This window comes from Astatotilapia calliptera, chromosome 7 (assembly GCF_900246225.1).
Source record: "Astatotilapia calliptera chromosome 7, fAstCal1.2, whole genome shotgun sequence".
Taxonomy (NCBI): Eukaryota; Metazoa; Chordata; class Actinopteri; order Cichliformes; family Cichlidae; genus Astatotilapia; species Astatotilapia calliptera.
This window is the reverse complement of record NC_039308.1, coordinates 37,039,057-37,060,618: the sequence shown is the minus strand read 5'-3', so window position 1 is coordinate 37,060,618 and position 21,562 is coordinate 37,039,057. Positions and strand designations below refer to the sequence as shown.

Sequence of the window (21,562 nt, the reverse complement as noted above, 5' to 3'; positions counted from 1 at the left end):
ACACAAACGAGCAAAATACAATTAGACTCTTGCTTGATTGCCTTAGTGATGTTAAGTCATGGATGGCTCTAAACCTTTTAAATTTTAATGAACGTAAAATGGAAGCAATTCTGTTCAGCCCGAATTGTACCTCTGATACCCCTGATGTCGACCTTACTGCTCTGGCCCCTCACCTGAAGAGCTCAATTACACGTGAATGTGTGGTGAAATCATCATTCTATCATCTCAGGCATCTGTTGAAGGTCAAACCTTTTCTTTCAAAGTGTGATTTGGAGACTGTTATCCATGCTGCCTGCAACTAGTACAGAATGCTGCAGCACGGATTTAAACTGGTAGAAGGAAATTTGAGCACATTACTCTAGTTCTGGCCTCCCTGCACTGGCTTCCAATTGAATTTAGGATTCATTTTAAACTCCTTCTATTAGTTTTTAAATCCTTAAATGGTCTGGCATCTGCATATTTGTCTGATTTGCTGAAGCCCTATATCCCCACTCGTTTGCTCTGGTCAGCTGAGCAGCTGTTTCTCTCAGTCCCCAAATCACGGATGAAACTGAGGAGACCGAGCGTTCTCTATTGTGGCTCCAAAGCTTTGGAATAATCTTCCTCTTCACAAATGGCAATCGACATCAGTGCTGGTTTTTAAATCCAGATTTTTAAATCCTGGCCTTTGACTCAGTGGTTAACTGACTTGTATTTAATTATATTTTATTGTTGTTACTATGTTTATTATTTTATCGTATTTATTATTCTTATTGTGTCTCTTATATTTCTGTTGTTCAGCACTTTGGTCAGCCTTGTGTGTTTTTAAAGTGCTATATAAATAAACTATGATGATGATATGATACACAGCTACTCTTAGACCGCTGCTTATATACAGTTAGGTCCATAAATATTTGGACAGAGACATCACCACAGTGAATTTCAAACAGAACAACACCGATGCAGTTCAAATGCAGACTTTCAGCTTTCATACTTAAGCACTGAAACACTTATTTCCAAAAAGGTAAAAATGTGCGGAACTAAAGCATTTTTACTACAATTTCATAGACTCAAAAGTAATTGGAAAACTTAAATAACTGACTGATGAAAAGCATAATCAGTCCCCTTTAAGCAGCATTTACTTAACTGGGCACATCTGTGTGTAAAGTTTATTACTCGGGTTCATTATTGCAGGCCCCGCTAGATTTATCTGTCTTTATCAGACTTGTACATTTTGGCAGATGATCAGCCAATTTGTTGTAACTCACGTGAGGAAGAAGTCTGCTTTGCTCTTGGAGTTGCTGATGAACTGGAGGTAGCAATTTTCAGAGCAGAGTGACTGCTGATACTCCTGCTCAGTCATTCCTAAAGATCCACGCAGCGTGGCAAACACAGGCCCTGCAAACGTCTCCATTGTGAAGTCCTACACACAAACAGAAATCAAACAGGGAAGCCTTCTGCACAGTAATACATCTGAGAGCTGTCAGAGAAACACACAGGATCCTACCTTATGGATCTGAGTGACCTCCAACCTGAAATCTTCATCTGTCAGTTCATTCTAAAGCATAAAAAGAAACAAAAGCAAGTCACTCAGAAAAACAGGACAACTGACAAAATAGACTTATTAAAAGTTATGTGTGTACAGCAGAGATGGGCACTGTAATCCGATTACTTTTTTCAAGTAACGAGTAAAGTAAGGGATTACTATTGTGAAAACAGTAATTAGATTACCGTTACTTTCCCGTAGGAACGCTGCGTTACTGCGTTACTAAAACTGTGAGTTTTTTGCGAGAATGTCTCATGACAGTGACCTAAGCAAGTGTGACGTTCGTGACAACAGCTGCGTGCAGATCAACAGTGGATAATATATCGAGTGCGGGAGAGAGTATGAGCGTGCAGCGTTTAAAGCGTGGAAGTACTGACCTTACTTTGAGTTTGATTCCATAAAAAGTGACAAAAACATTAGTGTCCGTTGTGCATGGGAAGAAAACTTCTTTTTACAGTGAAAAAACCCCTAAACTTCCAAGCAAGCACCGAGTGCGCTATGACATAGTGGGAAACTCACAGAGAAACTCGCGGATTCTTCCACTGACCGCCGCGGCACACCTGCACCAGGGTAAACCTCCGCCTACCGCACTCCTGCTTTACAGGTGAAAATAGAGCAACAGGACTGCTAGTCTTTGACTTTATTTATTTTCTGCTGTGTTTTACTTGCATCTATTTGAAAGAGTGACTGTAAACACACAAAAAAATTATTTTATGTGCTGGAATGTGCAGAAAATAAGTTTAAATATTAAACAAATTTCTTCCAGTCAGAGAATGTTGCATATAATTAAATTTTTGCTTGATGCATAAAGTTAAAAGATTAAAACTAATAAAACAAGTTTTTAAAAGAGACTTTTCCATTTGATTACATTTTGTATGATGGATTATGCAGAAAAAGTAGAACTGGGCTAAAGATCTATCGCTTTATCACCTATTCAGGTTGTAAATCGTGTTTTTAAAAAGTAACTAAGTAATTAATTACTTTTGAAAATAAGTAATCAGTAAAGTAACGGGATTACTTTTTGGGGGAAGTAATCAGTAATTAGTTACTGATTACTTTTTTCAAGTAACTTGACCAACACTGGTGTACAGTAGTAATGATTGTGTGTATTGTGTGGCAACTGTTAAAGATGGATAAAATATAAGTTAGTTTGTATATATTAGCTTAAAGTTAAAATATTCAAGTGGCTTAGATATCATTATTACTATTTTTATTTATTTATGTTACATTTGTATGTGTTAGTTTTTGGACATGCTGACTACCATTTAAACAGCCCCCCACATCAGGTTCTGCAGGCTGCTTTCATGGCAGTCATGCCGTGAGCCAGCATCCTCTGATCAGGTCTGGGAACAGCTCGGAGCTGTCAAACCGTGCTTGAAGGAAAATTCTTATTGCATACACTAACATTGACAAGAGCCTTGGTATTTGTACTCCTTCGATAATCTCATTCAGTTATTGTCAGGATGCAATTAATCGTACTAACACAGCTTTAAATGGACTATGCACCACACACCCTGCTGTCTGTCCCCCTACTAGCCTGTTTGTTTTAGCGAGTCTATTTGAAAGGAAAATCTACTAGTTTTTGTGTTTATTTAGAATGTCTGTATTACAAATTCTTGTAATATCACCAGCAGATCACCAATGACAATAACTAAACACTGGCCTGTTTTAGCTCACATTTACACCTGTATCCTGTGAGACTTGTGTGCACCAAAGGGCTACAAAAACAAAATGCTGTCATGAGACCCTGTGGATGAAACACAAACAGAGCTGCCACACTTCTACCTGCTGAGCCAGCATATTGTGTTTAAACAGGATTAGGGTGAAGCAGCAGCAAATGGCTGCATCACAGCAGGCACTGCAGAGCTCTCTACGGTTTAAGGTCTTGTTGAGTTTTGGGTGTGTTATTTACACACTTTCACATGAGGAAGGAAAATCACTGCCATTTGTTTAACCTACCATTTTAGATCTCACTTACAGGCTTTAAGAGTATGAGGCAGGCACTCACCACAAAACCAAAAACAAAACAAAACAAAACACAAGCCTTTCAAAATCTGAAAAAAAGAGCACTTTATATTCAGCAGGCTGGACCAGTGTTTTTACATTTTTGTGCCAAATATGTACTGGAGGCAGTATTCCACACCTGGTTTGTGTCTACAACCCATTGCGGAAGGTGCAAGATTGATAAGGAGAGTCCTCAGAATTCAGCGTATATTGCGGGATAGACAGGATCCTTTAGCTCAGCGCGACAGTGTGCTCATTGAGAGATATCGATATTCCCGTGAGGGTATTATTTACTTAACCAACTTGTTGACGAGGGGGTGCAGGACCACCACCTGTCTTTTTTTCCTCTGCCCTTTTCTTGGTTGCTGTTATGAACAAACTAACAGAGTATTACAGGCCAGTATTACCTTGCCAAGAGACGAAAAGCAATCTAAGAGATAAATATTACCATTCTGTAGAATACTCCTGTATTCCACTTTTACTTGTTCCCATGTTCTTGTGGGTCCTGTTGTGGCTCTAATGTGAAAGGGGATATAATATAACATATTATAATATAATATAATGCCATATGATATTGGACAATATAGTGTCATATGATAGATCTACCCTACCGCCTACTGGTGTTGGCCAGAGGGGCCGATGGCGCGATATGGCAGCCTGGCTACAACCGTAGCTGCCTCCACCAGTGTGTGAATGTGGGAGTGAATGAATAGTGGTATCGTACAGCGCTTTGGGTGCCTTGGAAAGCGCTATATAAATCCAATCCATTATTATTATTATTATTATTAAATTACCTACGAGTTTGATTTGTCAGCAACTTTCTGCCAGCCCCTCTCTCCTTGCTTTTGCAGCCTTTGCAGTGTTCCCTTGCGTTTTAATTAAACTCTGAAACTCCTGAAATCCCTCACTCATGAGTTCTTGCTCTGCTGCCGGAAAATACCGAGCGCGCTCCTTCGACATTTTCGCCGACCAATCAGCGGGTTGCCGATCAATGTTTCTACTATCGATGCGTAGCCCCTTTTACGACACCCAGTGATGTCACATTACTGCGTCCAGCTGTACTAATCGTCAACAGCAGGTGTGTTCGGGGAACCGGATTAGCGAGCTCACGGTTAGCGCGATGGTTTGGTCTTGGATGTGTCATTTGATCTTGGATGTAGTGAGCGACGTACGAAGCACAGGCCCCTGGACAACCCTCCAGCACCTCTGGATTAATATTTTTGTTTTGATGAGATTTTCTTTGTGTGCAAAACTCCTGTCATCACTGTCAGAGCTTGATTTGTGTGTATTTTACTTACTGGACTTGTTCTGGCCTAAAAAGAAATGAATAACAGGGCGAATGTTCCACATCAAACATACACAATGTGTGATCATAAAGTTTTGTAACTTTGCCCGTGGAGCATCTGCAGCTCATTGGCTACTCATCCTAGGTAAGAGTTCAGTAACATTCATACTTTTTACGGACATTACCGAACAACCAAATGGAAAAACCTTTAAGATAAACCTGTAAATGAAAAATAAATGTACAACACTTCATCTGAAAGTCATCGACTTGCAGTTTCACAAAAACACTCTAAGCGATCTAAATAGTCATTGGTCATCAGTGTTGGGTAAGTTACTTTAAAATAGTAACTTAGTTACATTACTAGTTACTTCTCTCAAAAGTAACTCAGTTACTTCAAGTTACTCGTTACTTTCAAAGTAACTAGTTACTAGGGAAAGTAACTTTGGTTTTACTCAGAATTCTCTTGTTAATGTGTTGCTTCCATAACTTTGCCAGTCTTCTAGCTTGCTTACTTGCCACAGTGCACTGTGCCACCTACTAATAGAAAGGAAAAGATAATGTGCACATTTCCACGAGAGAAATGCCACGCCTGGACCGTCGTTGACTGCTGCCATGATTCTAGCCTATGTCACAGTGTCATGTCCGCCTTTTACATCCAACACAAAAACTGCAGTCGTGGTGCTTTCGATTGTACTCAGAACTCGGAAATTCTGCCTTCCAAATAGGAAGATGTAGGTAACACCAGACTGCAGATGAGCTGCATACAGGGCTGGACTGGGACAAATAAATCGTCCCGGGCATTTTGACTAGAGCCCACCATTATAGGAAAAATCATAAATCCTTTGAATGAAAACAAACGCTGTTGTGACAGTGATGTTCACTGTTTTGATGGTATATATGCATCAATCTATCAATCGTTTGTTGTAAGATTCAGATAATTATTTTTTAAAAGCTAGACATTTTAAATGAGAATAAGAAAGAAAAGTATTTCTTTGTGCCCCCCTTTCCCTTTTAATACACCAACACTGAGCAGTGCTGATTTTCTAACACTGGAAAATAACTCAAAATGTTAGAAATAACAAAACTAGTCAGTTTTGTTAACCTTCAAAACTGACTAGGTTACTTTTAAACATATAACACTGTCAAAAGTGTTAATTTAACACTCAACAGTGTTGTATTTAATACTCAGAGGTGTGGACCCATATAGACACTCTCTAGTGTTAATTTAACACTGGAGATTTTGCTGCACAGTTACCAGCTGTCAGCTACCTAAAAAAGGATCCTGGGGTTATTTGTCTCTCAGAAACAGTTCATAACTTCCCTTCAACTCATTCCTGTCACCTAAAAGGTAAACCTGTTTCTCCATCACAGCTCTGATGATTCAGTAAGGACATCTCCTGGTTTCATCTTCATGTTTCCCTCTCACCAGATAACCAAACCATATCATGACCAGCAGCTTTTTTGCAGCTGTGGCTCCAGCAAACATCAGCTGATACTAGAAATTAATATTAAATAAATTCTAACAGCTGATCAAGCTTAAACGTGCTGCTGTTGTTTAGCGCGACATCCGCTGGTTTCCTCTTTGTGGCGCAAAGTGGGCGATAAACAAACAAGAGAGCCGATCAGCTGATCACTGATCAGTTTTCATGATTGAAGTAGAAACGGGAGAGGGAGGGGAGAGAATGAAAGAAGAAGAGGCAGCTGTGCAGCAAAGACACAGAATAACTCCAGCTTTGTGCCTTTTTCATTGTAGCTGAATTACGGGACAAACTGTTCCTTTTCACCTCAATAAGAAACGCGTAATATTTTCTCTGAATACCAGACGGGACGGTTGGCAACTCTAATAACTTATGAACAAAATAAAGTTCAACATCATTAACTTCATAGCACCACCCAGCTGTATAGAAACTCCGTCATGCTAGCACGCAGTAGGGAAAAAGTCAGAATAACGAAAATAAACTCCACCTAAACTTGGTTCATATCTGACCCAGAGAGACTGCAGGTCATAACTTCTTACCTGAAGTTCAGTTCACACTTGGACCGGCGGCCGCCTCGGGTCTCTTTTCCTTCTGCGTCCCTTTTCCTTCATCCACCTGCTGGCCTCCACCACTTGCTAATGTTACTGAATCTGTGGAAGCTCCGCGATAGCCACCACACGAAGTAACGAGTAACGACCCTATCTAAATCCCAGTAACGACTAACGCGTTCCTGATTTTGGCATAATAACTAGTTACCGTGCTCGTTACCACAATAATAACGTAGTTACTGTAACGCGTTACTTAATAACGCGTTAGTCCCAACACTGTTGGTCATGCACCCAACTTCAACCATTACTCTAACCTGAGCCAGTCAAAATGTGTTCTCAGTCTTGTCGATCAGTATATAAAAGTGTACTTGGGTAACACATTAGCAGCAGACTCTTCACTTCCCTGATCTCACTTATTTCTGAAAATTTGGGGAGCAGAATGTAGAACAAACAATGGACCGTGTTTTTTTTTAGGTGACAAAGCACAAAACGACAAACAGAAATCCGAAAATGGGCAAGATGAGGAGGGGAAAAAAAGAGACCTCTAGTCAGAACAGAAAACAAAACACCTCCTCTGCACAAAGAGCACGTAAATGTCCACATCACAACATCATGAAGCACGTGATAAGCAACAGGGGTGGATAAGGGGTGCAACAGGGGTGGGTAATCATAAAGTAAAAACAGAAACGAAAGGCTCAAAAAATGTCTCATGAAATAAAGCACTAACACTACCAGAAAAAATGCAATCAAGATTTGCCCTGAACTTCTTAAACCCCTGGATGTTATAGGGCTGACTTGGTTGCCATTCCTCTGCAGCATTGCTCAGCGATCTGGGGCTGCACCTCTGGATTAGCCCATCGTTAAAAAGGGGGACACAAGGGTCTGCTCAGGGAAAGTCTGTTCCAGGCTACTGGAAAGTAGAGTTTGTGTATTGGTCAAAGCTTGGATGCAGAAGAAATAATGTGGTTTTGGTCCTGGTTGAGGAACACTGGACCCACTCTTCATCCTCTTGAGAATGTTCAAGTATGCTTGGGGGTTTGTCCAGCTAGTCTGTATGTGGTTTTTTGGACTTGATCGTGTCCCTCGGGGTATCCTGTGGAAGGTGCTTTAGCAGTAATGGGTGTCTGGCCCTTTCAACAGTGTAAAACTGTAGCTAGGGCTTGGTCACATTGCCGGTAATAAATTGGACTTGCTCCCAGTGGGTGGTGGACACCACCAGGGCTGTCCTTTGTCAATGACTGTCAATAATTTTTATGGACATAATTTACAAGCAGAGCCAAGTGGAGGAAGGGTTCTACTTTGGTGGCTACAGAATCTCATCTCTGCTTTTCATGGACAATGTGGTCTGTGGGCTTCATCAGGCAGTGGTCTCCAGTTCGTCATAACTTAAGATGTAGCAAGGAACGGCTTTTAACCCCACAACATAGGCTTCCATGTAACAGGAGCTCCCGAGAAATATAATTACACCTCGGGTCAACATAGCTTACAATGACTGAAAGGCATGAAGGGTTAAGAGGGGTTCAGTTTATGTCATAAGTTAGGATGTAGATTTCTTGCAGAAGTCTAAATCAAGCTTGAATTTGAAGTGGTGAAAGTAAGAGTTAGCACTTTCACAGAAAGATGAGACAGAGGGAGGAAGAGATGTTGACACACCAGGATACATTGAAGAAACAAAGAATCCATCTACGCTGTAAAAAAAAAAGTAAAATAAAAGTATTTTACGCTGTATTTTACAGTTTTGTACAGTTTTTCTAGAATATCCTTAAATTCACATAAATAGACTGTGATTTTAGATTTCAAATGTAAAATAACATAAAATCACTGTAAATGTAATAAAACATAATTTTCTTGTTTTTTAAATATATTTGTCTGTACATATGCATATTTAGATTGTTAAAATACATTCACAAATGTATCATAATTTCACAAATGTTGGTCTGTTATTTGACAGATTGAACTGTTAAATTCAAATGTAATACTATGGAAAAATATATAAAATGATTCTAATAAACTTTTTTTACATCGCGTAATGTTATTTAGGGCGATTGTGGCTCAAGAGTTGGCAGTTCGTCTTGTAATCAGAAGGTTGCCGGTTCGAGCCCCAGCTCGGACAGTCTCGGTCGTTGTGTCCTTGGGCAAGACACCAGCTACTGGTGATGGCCAGAGGGGCCGATGGCGCGATATGACAGCCTTGCTTCTGTCAGTCTGCCCCAGGGCAGCTGTGGCTACAACTGTAGCTGCCTCCACCAATGTGAGAGTGAATGAATTGTAAAGCGCTTTGAGGGTCTCAAAAAGCGCTATATAAATGAAATCCATTATCATTTAAACCAACTGTTAACTGCATATTTCTGTACATTTAAGTATTATTATTCATATTGCCGCATTCATTGACCTTGTTTATAGGTAATTTCATTGTTTAATCACATTAAAATGTCCCTAATTTAATGTTTAATAGAACTTGAAACAGGCAAAATCCCATGTAAAATTAGGGCAACAAACTGCATTGTCATTACTGAAAATAACCGTATTTTCATGAGAAAGTTATTTTATGTTATTTTACGGTGTTATTTTGGCACCCCAGCTGCCGGAATATTACTGTTTTTTTAAGATTTTTTTTTTTACAGTGTAATAGAAACAAAGACAGGAAACAAAAATAAAACTCACCTCTAGACTAATCATAAAGTAAAAATAGGAATCAAAGTCTCAAAAATTTCACTAGAAATAAAGCGCTCATAATCAACATCAATCAACATAGGAACCCAGAAACCAGAAGTTCAAAACTTTAAACATTCAGAGTCATAATAAAACCTTCACAGAAGTCCAAACTCAAATATATTCACTGGAAATTCAAAACTATGAGGAACAGGACTCTGGACGCCAACTCAGACATAAAATAGAACTTAAGTTTTACTCTTCTCATTTCACATTTTCCATTTATTCCTTTTTTAATATCCTAGTTACTCTCACAGTCACAGTCCTTCTTTCCATAAACCGTCAGTCTGACCAGCCTGCCCTGCTGCTTTAAAAAACATACTGAAATTCAGTATGAGTGCAGGGTATCCAGTGATGAAAGTTATTACATTTACATGAATATCATCACGTAAATATTCTGATATTTATGTTCACATTTTCCATTCTTGAATTTAACAGATTCTTTCTGTTGTAAAATCATGTTTTTTGTTTTTTTTACCAACTAAAGCTTATTTCTAAGGTCAAACCTTATATTTTAATAATTTTGAGAGTGTTATACCTGCTTTTATTTGAGCTCAACCCATTTAGGATTGATTTTAAGGCTTTCCTGTATGTTTTTAAATCCTTTAACCACCACCATAGTCATAGAAAGAATTGTAGGTATTTAGGTTGCATGATCTCATACATTTTTCTGACCATTTAGACATATTTATCAAAGCATTTAGGCTTGTGTGTAAGACTTTTTGGAGTAGCTTTTATTTTATTGTATAAAATAGCTTCAAAAGATTGGATTGGAGAAATACACTCAGTAGTTCCCACTCCTACACTTTAAATATAGCAATTCCCACTTAAAGTGTATTTTCTCAACCAACAGATATGACCACAAGTCATGACTGTGGCTTCTAAACACCAGTGTTGGGAAGGTTACTTTTAAAATGTATTCCACTACAGATTACAGGATACATGTCCCAAAATGTATTTTTTTAACGTATTCCGTTACGTTACTCAATGAGAGTATAACGTATTCTGAATACTTTGGATTACCTATTATATTATTGTGTTTTTTACAACTACATGAATGTACTATTGATGTGTGATTTATTACTATTACAGAAGGTTACTCGCCATACCAATACCAACTACATTTTTAAATCTTAATATAAAATGAGTAACAGTAGGGTGGACATTAGGTAAGGCTGCACTTTTTGCAGCAATCTCGTAAAAATATTCCGCGCGTATATAAAACAGGTCCGCGGCTCTGAACTGTAGTAAAGGGACCTCTGGCTAATACAAGTGAGTTAACCACTGAGTCAAAGGCCAGCGAATAAAAATGCGTTTTTAATCTGGATTTAAAAACCAGCACTGATGTTGATTGCCATTTGTGAAGAGGAAGATTATTCCAAAGCTTTGGAGCCACAATAGAGAACGCTTAGTCTCCTCTCAGTGTCAGCCATGATTTGGGGACTGGGAGGAACAGCTGCTCGGTTGACCGGAGCGAACGAGTGGGGACATAGGGCTTCAGCAAATCAGACAAATATGCAGATGCCAGACCATTTAAGGGTTTAAAAACCAGTAAAAGGGAGTTTAAAATGAATCCTAAATTCAATTGGATGTCCTAAAATGTACACCGTAGTCGGGTTCCGTGTCGGGCTCGTAGCCGAAAACTAGCTTTACTTTGTTGTCTGGGTCAACTTTGCTAGCGAGAGACAGAGAGAGGCGTTGAAAGGCTGCTCCAAGGGAACTTATTGTTTCGGAGGAAAACACGAACACAGTGTACAGGGAGTGCAGAATTATTAGGCAAATGAGTATTTTGTCCACATCATCCTCTTCATGCATGTTGTCTTACTCCAAGCTGTATAGGCTCGAAAGCCTACTACCAATTAAGCATATTAGGTGATGTGCATCTCTGTAATGAGAAGGGGTGTGGTCTAATGACATCAACACCGTATATCAGGTGTGCATAATTATTAGGCAACGTCCTTTGGCAAAATGGGTCAAAAGAAGGACTTGACAGGCTCAGAAAAGTCAAAAATAGTGAGATATCTTGCAGAGGGATGCAGCAGTCTCAAAATTGCAAAGCTTCTGAAGCGTGATCATCAAACAATCAAGCGTTTCATTCAAAATAGTCAACAGGGTCGCAAGAAGCGTGTGGAAAAACCAAGGGGCAAAATATCTGCCCATGAACTGAGAAAAGTCAAGCGTGCAGCTGCCAAGATGCCACTTGCCACCAGTTTGGCCATATTTCAGAGCTGCAACATCACTGGAGTGCCCAAAAGCACAAGGTGTGCAATACTCAGAGACATGGCCAAGGTAAGAAAGGCTGAAAGACGACCACCACTGAACAAGACACACAAGCTGAAACGTCAAGACTGGGCCAAGAAATATCTCAAGACTGGTTTTTCTAAGGTTTTATGGACTGATGAAATGAGAGTGAGTCTTGATGGGCCAGATGGATGGGCCCGTGGCTGGATTGGTAAAGGGCAGAGAGCTCCAGTCCGACTTAGATGCCAGCAAGGTGGAGGTGGAGTACTGGTTTGGGCTGGTATCATCAAAGATGAGCTTGTGGGGCCTTTTCGGGTTGAGGGTGGAGTCAAGCTCAACTCCCAGTCCTACTGCCAGTTTCTGGAAGACACCTTCTTCAAGCAGTGGTACAGGAAGAAGTCTGCATCCTTCAAGAAAAGCATGATTTTCATGCAGGACAATGCTCCATCACACGCGTCCAAGTACTCCACAGCGTGGCTGGCAAGAAAGGTTATAAAAGAAGAAAAACTATTGACATGGCCTCCTTGTTCACCTGGTCTGAACCCCATTGAGAACCTGGGCCATCATCAAATGTGAGATTTACAAGGAGGGAAAACAGTACACCTCTCTGAACAGTGTCTGGGAGGCTGTGTTTGCTGCTGCACGCAATGTTGATGGTGAACAGATGAAAACACTGACAGAATCCATGGATGGCAGGCTTTTGAGTGTCCTTGCAAAGAAAGGTGGCTATATTGGTCGCTGATTTGTTTTTGTTTTGTTTTTGAATGTCAGAAATGTATAATTGTGAATGTGGAGATGTTATATTGGTTTCACTGGTAAAAATCAATAATTGAAAGGGGTATATATTTGTTTTTTGTTAAGTTTCCTAATAATTATGCACAGTAATAGTCACCTGCACACACAGATATCCCCCTAAAATAGCTAAAACTAAAAACAAACTAAAAACTACTTCCACAAACATTCAGCTTTGATATTAATGAGTTTTTTGGGTTCATTGAGAACATGGTTGTTGTTCAATAATAAAATTATTCCTCAAAAATACAACTTGCCTAATAATTCTGCACTCCCTGTAAGAGGACAGCTAACAGAAACTATGACCCACAAAGACCGGAACTTACAGGAACTGCTAAAGAATTGTTGACTGTAGATGGAAATTTCTATAATTTCAGAGATTTTATGTTTCTGTGTCTACTGTTTCCATGAAATGACTTGAAATACTGAAAGTGAGCTAAAAATAAAACACAATAACAGATGAAGACTAACTAAACACATCTGTAACATGGTTGCTCTGCAACCTGTAAACTCAGTTCAATTCAATTAAATGTATTCATATTGCACAAGTAAGCCTGCAGTCAGGGAGCAAAGTGCTCTAATGGGGTGATACAGTAAGGTCATTAAGATAAGATTTTCAGGGCTGAGTAAAATAACTTCAATGCCCTCTTATTCATCAGAGTACATGTTACACAAACATTTTATTCATAGACTGCGGTCTCAGGACATTCACCGTTCCATCAGTTCGTACTGAGCTTGCAAAGAAGACATTAAAGAAGGATTTGAAGCTCATTCAGTTGATTTCAATTGATCAGAGGCAAATTTCATTTCAAAAGACTACCCGATGGAAGATTTGATAAAAGCGAGGTTTTGTGCAAATTGTGCAAAAAGGAGTTTGCATACCACCGAAGCACTTCAACCTTATGGCAGCATCTAAATGCAAAACATGATGCAGCGAGCACAGAAATTGTGAAAGCTGTTAGTGGTAGCTAACAGCTAATTTGTCCTAAACAAATTTGTAGTAACAAAAGGTGTCGGTAGCCAAAACTTGATGAAATGACTGGCTTCAGGACCAAAATTAGTAAGTCAACATCGGACAAACTTACAGATTCTCTTGCAAAATTAATTGCTCTGGACTGTAGACCACTATCAGTGGTAGAAGATAGGGGGTGAGAAAATGTGCTACAGTTAGCATCAGGTGATCCAACTTTCGAAATGCTGTGCCGAAAGACTATTTCCAGTAAAATTCTTTATTTCTGTTTTAGATACCTTTTCAAATTCAAATTCAAATTCAAATTCAAATTTTATTTGTCACACACACACAACCATACACAGTATGACATGGGGGTGAAATGCTTGTAGCTGTACAATGCCCGACCATTAAATGACAGAAGAAAAGTTTTACAATATTTACAATTTACAGTTTACTACAAAAATTTACAAATTAACTTAGGAATTTACAGTAAAGAATGTGCAAATAGCAGAAGAGATTATAAAGATAAGGATTATAAATTATAGGAATTATAGGATTATAGGAAATGTGTGGTGGTGCGTGTGGTGACGTGTGTGAGAGTCCAGTCTTATAGTGACGTGTTTGGGAGAGTCCAGTCCTACACCTGGTTCAGGCCCCGAATAGCCTGGGGGAAGAAGCTCCTCCTCATTGCCTCTGTTTTGGCCTTAAGGGAGCGGAAGCGCTTCCCAGACCTCAACAGTGAGAAGAGTCCATTGTTGGGATGGGAGAGGTCCATCATAATCTTCCTAGCTTTGGACTTGTACCGCTTGGTGTAGATGGACAGCAGGTCAGGGAGCTCTGATTGAATGATGCGTTCTGCCGAGCGCACCACCCTTTGCAGATCTCGTCTGTCCTGCTTGGTGCTGTTCCCAAACCAGGTGCAGATGTTTGCCGTCAGGACGCTCTCGATGGTGCAGGAGTAGAAGTTCTTGAGCGCCTTCAGTGGCAGATGGAAGTCTCTAAGTCTTCTGAGGAAGAAGAGACGCTGACGGGCTTTCTTAACCAGGGTGTTGATGTGACAGGACCATGACAGGTCCTGAGTGATGTGGACACCCAGGTATCGGAAACTGTCCACTCTCTCCACTGGCGTGCCACTGATGATGAGGGGTTTGTAATTCCTCGCCTGCTTTGTAGTGAAGTCCACGATCAGCTCCTTAGTCTTGCTGATGTTTAGGAGGAGGTTATTCTCCTGGCACCAGGTCTCCAGGTTCCTAATCTCCTCCAGGTAGGCCGTCTCGATGTTGTCGGAGATCAGGCCCACAACAGCAGTGTCGTCAGCAAACTTGACAATGGAGGTGGTGTCTGATGTGGCTACACAGTCATAAGTGTACAGTGAGTACAGCAGGGGGCTTAAAACACAGCCCTGAGGCACTCCAGTGCTGAGTGAGATGGAGGGGGAGACTTGTTTTCCCACCCTCACTGATTGGGGTCTGTCTGTGAGGAAGTTGAGGATCCACTGACACAGTGATGAGTCCTAGATCCGTCAACTTGGTGAAAAGCTTAGAGGGAATTATTGTGTTGAATGCTGAACTGTAGTCCACGAACAGCATCCTAACATAATTCCCTCTGCCAGTGTCCAGGTGTCTCAGGGATGTGTGGAGCAGGTGAGATATGGCATCGTCTGTGGAACGATTAGTCCGGTAAGCAAACTGAAGTGAGTCGATGGTGGCAGGAAGTGAAGAAGTGATGTGATCTCTCATCAGTCTTTCAAAACACTTCATCACAATTGAAGTCAGTGCTACTGGACGGTAGTCATTGTGGCAAGCGGGCTGTTGTTTCTTTGGAACAGGGACAATAATGGACTGTTTGAAGCACGTGGGAACCACAGCTTGGGCCAGGGAGAGGTTGAAGATCTCCGTGAACACCGGTGCTAGTTGATCAGCGCAGGCTCTAAGGACCCGGCCAGGGATTGCATCTGGTCCTGCTGCCTTTCTGGTGTTCACCCTCCTGAAGGTGTTCCTCACGGCATGCTCTGTGATGACGAATGCATTTTCTTCACTGGTGCACTCCGAGCGTGCGCAGCCGTTTGTTGTTTTAATTGCTGCGGCGTCGAAGCGAGCATAAAACGTGTTCAGCTCATCAGCCAGTGAAGCATCGGCATTCATCATTGAAGAAGCTGATCGTTTATAGTCCGTTATAGTCCGCAGTCCTTTCCACAGGCTCCTAGAGTCGCACTGTCGTAGCTGTGACTCTAGTTTTTCCCCGTAGCTCCGCTTTGCCTTTCGGACCGCGCTGTGCACGTTGTAGGACACAGCCTTGTATAGGTCCATATTACCGGAGACAAGCCCTTCATTGTAGGCAGCGGTGAGTGATCTCAGAGCGTCGCGGATGTTTTTATCCACCCACGGCTTCTGGTTGGGAAACGTTCGGATGATAATTCTTTCTGCTGTGTCATCCGCTAGTTTCCCGATAAATCCCACAGCCGCTTCCGTAAACATGTTGATGTCATCAGAGCTGCACCGAAACATGTCCCAGTCTGCGTCATCCAGTGCATCATCCAGTGCGTCCTGCAGCGCGGCCACCGATTGGTCCGTCCAGCGAGCGACCTCCCTCCTGATTGGTGGTTGCTGCTTTAGCCTTTGTTTATAAGCAGGCATGAGGAAGATGGCGGCATGGTCCGATTTTCCAAATGCCGGCAGGGGCTGAGCCTTGTAACAGTTCTTGAACGGGGTGTAGCAGTGGTCTAATGTCCTCGTGCCCCGGGTGGGGCAGTTGATGTGCTGGTGAAGGTTGTGAAATGTCCGTTTGAGATTCACTCTGTTAAAATCTCCCATAACAATGAGTGTGGCATCTTGGTGAAGTGTTTGTTGATGTGTGAGAGCCTCATGTAGCTCACATAAGGCAGTGTTCGAGTCCGCGTGAGGCGGAATGTAATGACCGCAGTGAATTCCCGAGGGAGATAGAAAGGGCGACACTTAACGATCAAAAGCTCCAGATTGGGCGAGCAAGAGCGTGTGAGTGGGGAGATGTTTGTGCTGTCGCACCATCTGTTGTTCACCATCAAACACACTCCACCACCTCTTTTCTTCCCCGACTCCATTGTCCTGTCCATGCGGTAAACCGAAAAGAACCCCGTCGGCTGCACGGCGTGGTCTGGTATCACTGGGTTCAGCCAAGTCTCGGTGAAGCAGAGGAGATTGCAGTCCCGAATGTCTCTCTGGAACTTGATTCTGGCTCTGAGGTCATCAAGCTTGTTCTCGATGGATTGAACATTGGCTAGCAGGATACTGGGCATGGGTGCGCGGTGTGCGCGAGCCCATAGCCTGTTCCTGATGCCGGCTCTTTTACCTCGAGGCCATCGCTTAGGGTCGCGTCCTTTGTTCTCTCTCAGGATCTCCTTTGGCCAGGTTGGGTCCGGAGTTAAACATGGTGAAATGTTCGTGTATTGCAGACCAATAGAAACCAAAGTGTCTCTACTGTAGCGGATTTGTGTGTTTTGCATGATGCCCATGCAAGATTATCGCAGATATAGCAAAAAGTGACGAAAAACTGCAAAAAGTGGAGAAGTTGGGGCAGAGCATCCAGCACGGCAGCCGACCTCACCGGCGCCATTTTAAAACGACAGCCCTGCTAGTATGGAGGAACTACACATGAGCAAACAAGCCTGGGGCAACAGAAAAAGCCACTCATACAGGATGTTTCCACACAGTGGAATTCAACGCTGGATATGGTTTCACATCTACTAAAGAATCAAGAGGCTGTTTTTGCTGTGCTAGACAAACAAAAGCACAAGCTAGTCATTTTAACTCCATCAGAGCTGGTAAAACTCCAAAGCTGGCAACTGTCCTTGAGCCATGCAGGTAAATAAAACTATTTTTTAACTTATTGTTACTGTTTCTTCAAAAAGCTTTATAGTTTAGTTATTGTGTAGGTTAATAATTACTTTCTTGAACAGTCTACTACAGGTTTGTGACTGAGCTTCGTGGAGGTGAAACATATGTCTCATGTTCAGTGGTTTTTCCTGCTTTCTGCCTCCTGCATCACACCATGGAGGTCTCTGATGATGACTCAAACTACATGGTGAAATTTAAGACTGCCTTCACAAAGGACCTATCCCAACGTGTAGCTACACTCAACCATCAGTTGTTCAAGATAGCTACTGTGCTTGATACACACTTTAAGGATTTGTGTCTTGCAAGGGGAGAGTGAGAAGAGGTTTGGACCAGCCTTGAGGCCCTGCTGCAGGAACAGTGTAAAGATGCCACCACAAAGGAGCCAGCAAAGACAAAGAGCCTCTTCTCTTAAATAATTTCCCCCAGGGATCAATAAAGTATTCTGATTCTGATTCTCTTCATTGTCCTCGGACCCTGATTCAGATGATGAAGCCCTGCGTAACAGGGTCGAGCAGGGACCCACCAGCAACTGTCTGTCCTGGCCTGCAAGTATTTGATGAGTCCTGCCACTTCTATCTATGCGAACAGGCTAGTTTGTCTAAGTAACTGGCTGAAAGAGACGGCCAATAAATAAGCATGGAGGTATTGTGAGTCCAATGGATTTGTTATTTTTTGCACTAAAACGTTCGATGATCACATTGTTTTAGCCTAATGTACAAAATACTTTTTGGCTAAGGGTACTCAGAGTTTAAAGGTGAACCTGGTCAAATAAACGTTTATGTTTCTGCCTTAGTCTTTTAAAGAAGAAAAACTGCACTTTATGATGACATTTTTATTATTATTATTTAAAGACAATGCCATTTTGAAAATGTACTTAACCTCCTAAGACCCGAACTCTTCCACGGCATGCATTTTTAATTTCTTTTTGATATTTGGGCTGATTGGGGCTTGATGAATGTAAAAAAAAAAGAATTACCAGATTTTTTTTTTTTTTTTTTTTTTTTTTTTTTTTTTTTTTAACTTTTATTTAACTTTTTTTCCCCAACAAATATAAGACTGGTTCACATCCAAAATAATAACACTACACAGCACTAGAATATTACAACATTATGTCCATAACTGTTGTCCTCTAGGATCCAGTTTATAGGTTACTCCCAGTGCTTCCAGTGGTCTCTTCCATTTGTAAACAAAAATTCGGGAGCTCCCATCAATATAATGTCCCAGCCTGATCAGAGTCATAACTTCAATGATGAGCGACTTCCATAGAGAAATGGAGGGAGGCTCAGCCCCCACCCATCTCAACATAATGCTTTTCCTGGCCAACATTAACAGTGACTGAATTACATGCTCATGTTGTACCAGTGAGACAGGAATATATCCCAATATACACATTAATGGGTTTTCTGTCACCTGATGACCAATGGCTGTACTAATATTGGCGCAAACCTCTTTCCAAAATGACTGAATAATAGCACATTCCCACAAGCAGTGGAATCTAGTGCCCACTCTGACCTTACACTTGAGACAGTTTGGAGATATTCCCATATTATACTTACTATAAATATATGGAGAAATATACACATTGTGCAAAATTTTGTACTGCAATTCTTTAAATCGGTTACAAACAGAGATTTTGGATGGAAGGAGCAAGATTTTGTCCCATGCCTGTATATCTATTTCACATTTAAGCAGCGTCCCCCAAGATTTTCTCAACCATGCCAGTTTATCCTCGATTAGGGCATAAATCTCGGAATAAAACTTTGATACAAAATGTTTATGCTCCCTATTATCCAAAAAAATTTCTCCAACCGAAAAGAGGCAGTTGAGATTCGTAATGTTTTAGCATTTTTTAACACATAATTTCTCAATTGCAAATACTTATAAAACTCAGTCTTTGACATAGAATACTGGGACTTCAAGGATTCAAATGATTTAAACTCACCATGTTTAAAGAGGTCATAAAACCTCTTTACACCTACTTTATGCCATCCCACAAAGCTTGACCCTATGTTTTGCGGCAGAAGGTCTGGATTATTTATAAACGTTGACAAGATATTAAACGGAAGACTACTGTTAAAAATTTTTCTCAGTTTTCCCCACGTCCACATAGCATTATATATCAGTGGGTTATGCTTTATTACGTGAGGTAAGTCATTTAGACGTTTCCCTAAGAAGTTAACAGGTGAGGATGGTTTACATAATACTTCCTCAATATTTAGCCATGGCACATCAGAATGTTCATGTATCCAGGAAGAAAGAATCCTCGCTTGTATTGAGAGGACATAATTTTCTATGTTTGGCACTCCCCACCCACCCAGATCTTTCGGTAACTGTAGTGTCTCCAATTTAATTTTGGGTTTTCTTCCTGCCCAAATGAAATCCACCATAGCCTTGTTAATTACTTTAATATCTTCTGATTTCAAGATTGCAAACAACATGCCTGTGGGATATAATATTTTCGGTAGGATTACCATTTTAATGAGATTTATTCTTCCCAAAAATGATATCGGAAGTGATCTCCATCTTGTCAGCATCTCCCGAAGATCTTGAACCATTCCATTAATATTTTCTCTATATAAGTGTCCAACATTTGGTGTAACTTTAACTCCCAAATATACAAAACCTGATGGTGCCCAATGAAAGGGTTTAACATATAAAGGTTCATTATCCCCTCCACTACACAAAGTCATTATAACAGATTTATCAAAATTTACTTTGTATCCAGATATAAGACCAAAGTCCTTGATGCACCTAATAAGAACGGGTAAAGAGTTAACCGGGTCAGTCAGTGTCAGAAGAATATCGTCTGCATAAAGCAGAATTTTATGTTGTCTATCCCCAATTTTAACTCCAAGAACACTTGGATTTTGTCTAATGGCCATGGCCAAGGGCTCGATGGCCAAAGCAAATAATAGTGGTGACAATGGGCTACCTTGTGCTGTACCTCTGCTCAGTGAAAATGGGGAAGATAACAAGCCGTTAGTTAACACAGATGCTATTGGCGATTTGTATATGATTTTGATCCACCCCAGAAAGTTTTTTCCAAACCCAAATCTTCTCATTATTTCAAACATATATTCCCATTCAATTCTATCGAATGCCTTTTCGGCATCCATAGAAACAACAACCCCAGGGATCTGATGAAAATTTAAAAAATGAATAATATTAAATAGGCGTCGAGTATTATTATAAGAATTCCTCCCCTTAATAAAACCTGTCTGATCAGCATGCACGATAGAGCACATTACTTTTTCTAGCCTAAGAGCCAGTATCTTTGAAAGTATCTTATTATCAGCACCAAGAAGGCTAATAGGCCTGTAAGATGAGCATGACTCTGGATTTTTATCTTTTTTAGCTATCAATGTTATATTAGCCTGGTACATAGATTCTGGGAGTTTCGATTCTTCAAATGCTTTATTAAAAACCCTTAATAATAAACTATTTAACTTCATTTTCATTACCTTAAAAAATTCTACTGGGAAACCATCTGCCCCAGGACATTTCCCTGACTGGAGTGCAGATATAGCTTTATCCACCTCTATCATTGTTATGGGTGACTCCAGCAGGCTTACCTGATCTTCAGAAAGCTGAGGGAATACTAAGTCGTTTAGGAAGAAGCCTGAGTTAAGCCTTGTTATGTCCATCTCAGATCGATATAGGTTTGTATAGAATTCTCTGAAGCACTCATTAATCTGACGGTTTCCTACTTGTCTTTCACCATTCACATCCACAATAGCTGTGATAAAGGAACTTGATGGAGTATTCCTTGCAAGACGAGCCAGAAAGCGGTTAGGCTTACTAGCTGATTCAAAAAGCCGTTGTCTGGCAAGAAGGACATCTCTTTCAGCCTTTCGCATTATCAAATTACGCAAAGATGTCCTGGCAATATTAAGCTCACTTAATGTTTCAGCTGATTTTGTTACATAGTATTGTTTCTCCAGCTTTTTGATATTATTCTCGATCTCTAACTGCCTTGTTAATCGTTGCTTCCTTTTATGACTTGTGTATGAAATAATCATCCCTCTCATGTAAGCCTTATAGCTATCCCATAAAGTTCTCGTGTCTATCTCCTCTTTATCATTTATTTCTAGGAATACTGTTGTTTGCTCTGTTATGAAATGTATAAATTTCTCATCCAAAAGAGACAGTGTGC

At 40.7% G+C, this 21,562-nt stretch overlaps 1 protein-coding gene across 3 annotated transcripts in view; it reads right to left on the bottom strand.

Annotated features, from left to right (window-relative positions):
• The window catches only part of pip5kl1 (phosphatidylinositol-4-phosphate 5-kinase-like 1), a 59,200-nt gene that overhangs the window by 22,765 nt on the left and 14,873 nt on the right, over positions 1 to 21,562 (bottom strand). For all 3 annotated transcript variants that reach the window (XM_026174584.1, XM_026174583.1, XM_026174585.1), the window contains exons 3-4: positions 1,487 to 1,537; positions 1,248 to 1,402 (exon numbers count right to left, since the gene is read on the bottom strand). In XM_026174584.1, coding sequence (XP_026030369.1) covers positions 1,248 to 1,402; positions 1,487 to 1,537 — 206 coding nt within the window. The remainder of the gene's footprint in view (positions 1 to 1,247; positions 1,403 to 1,486; positions 1,538 to 21,562) is intronic.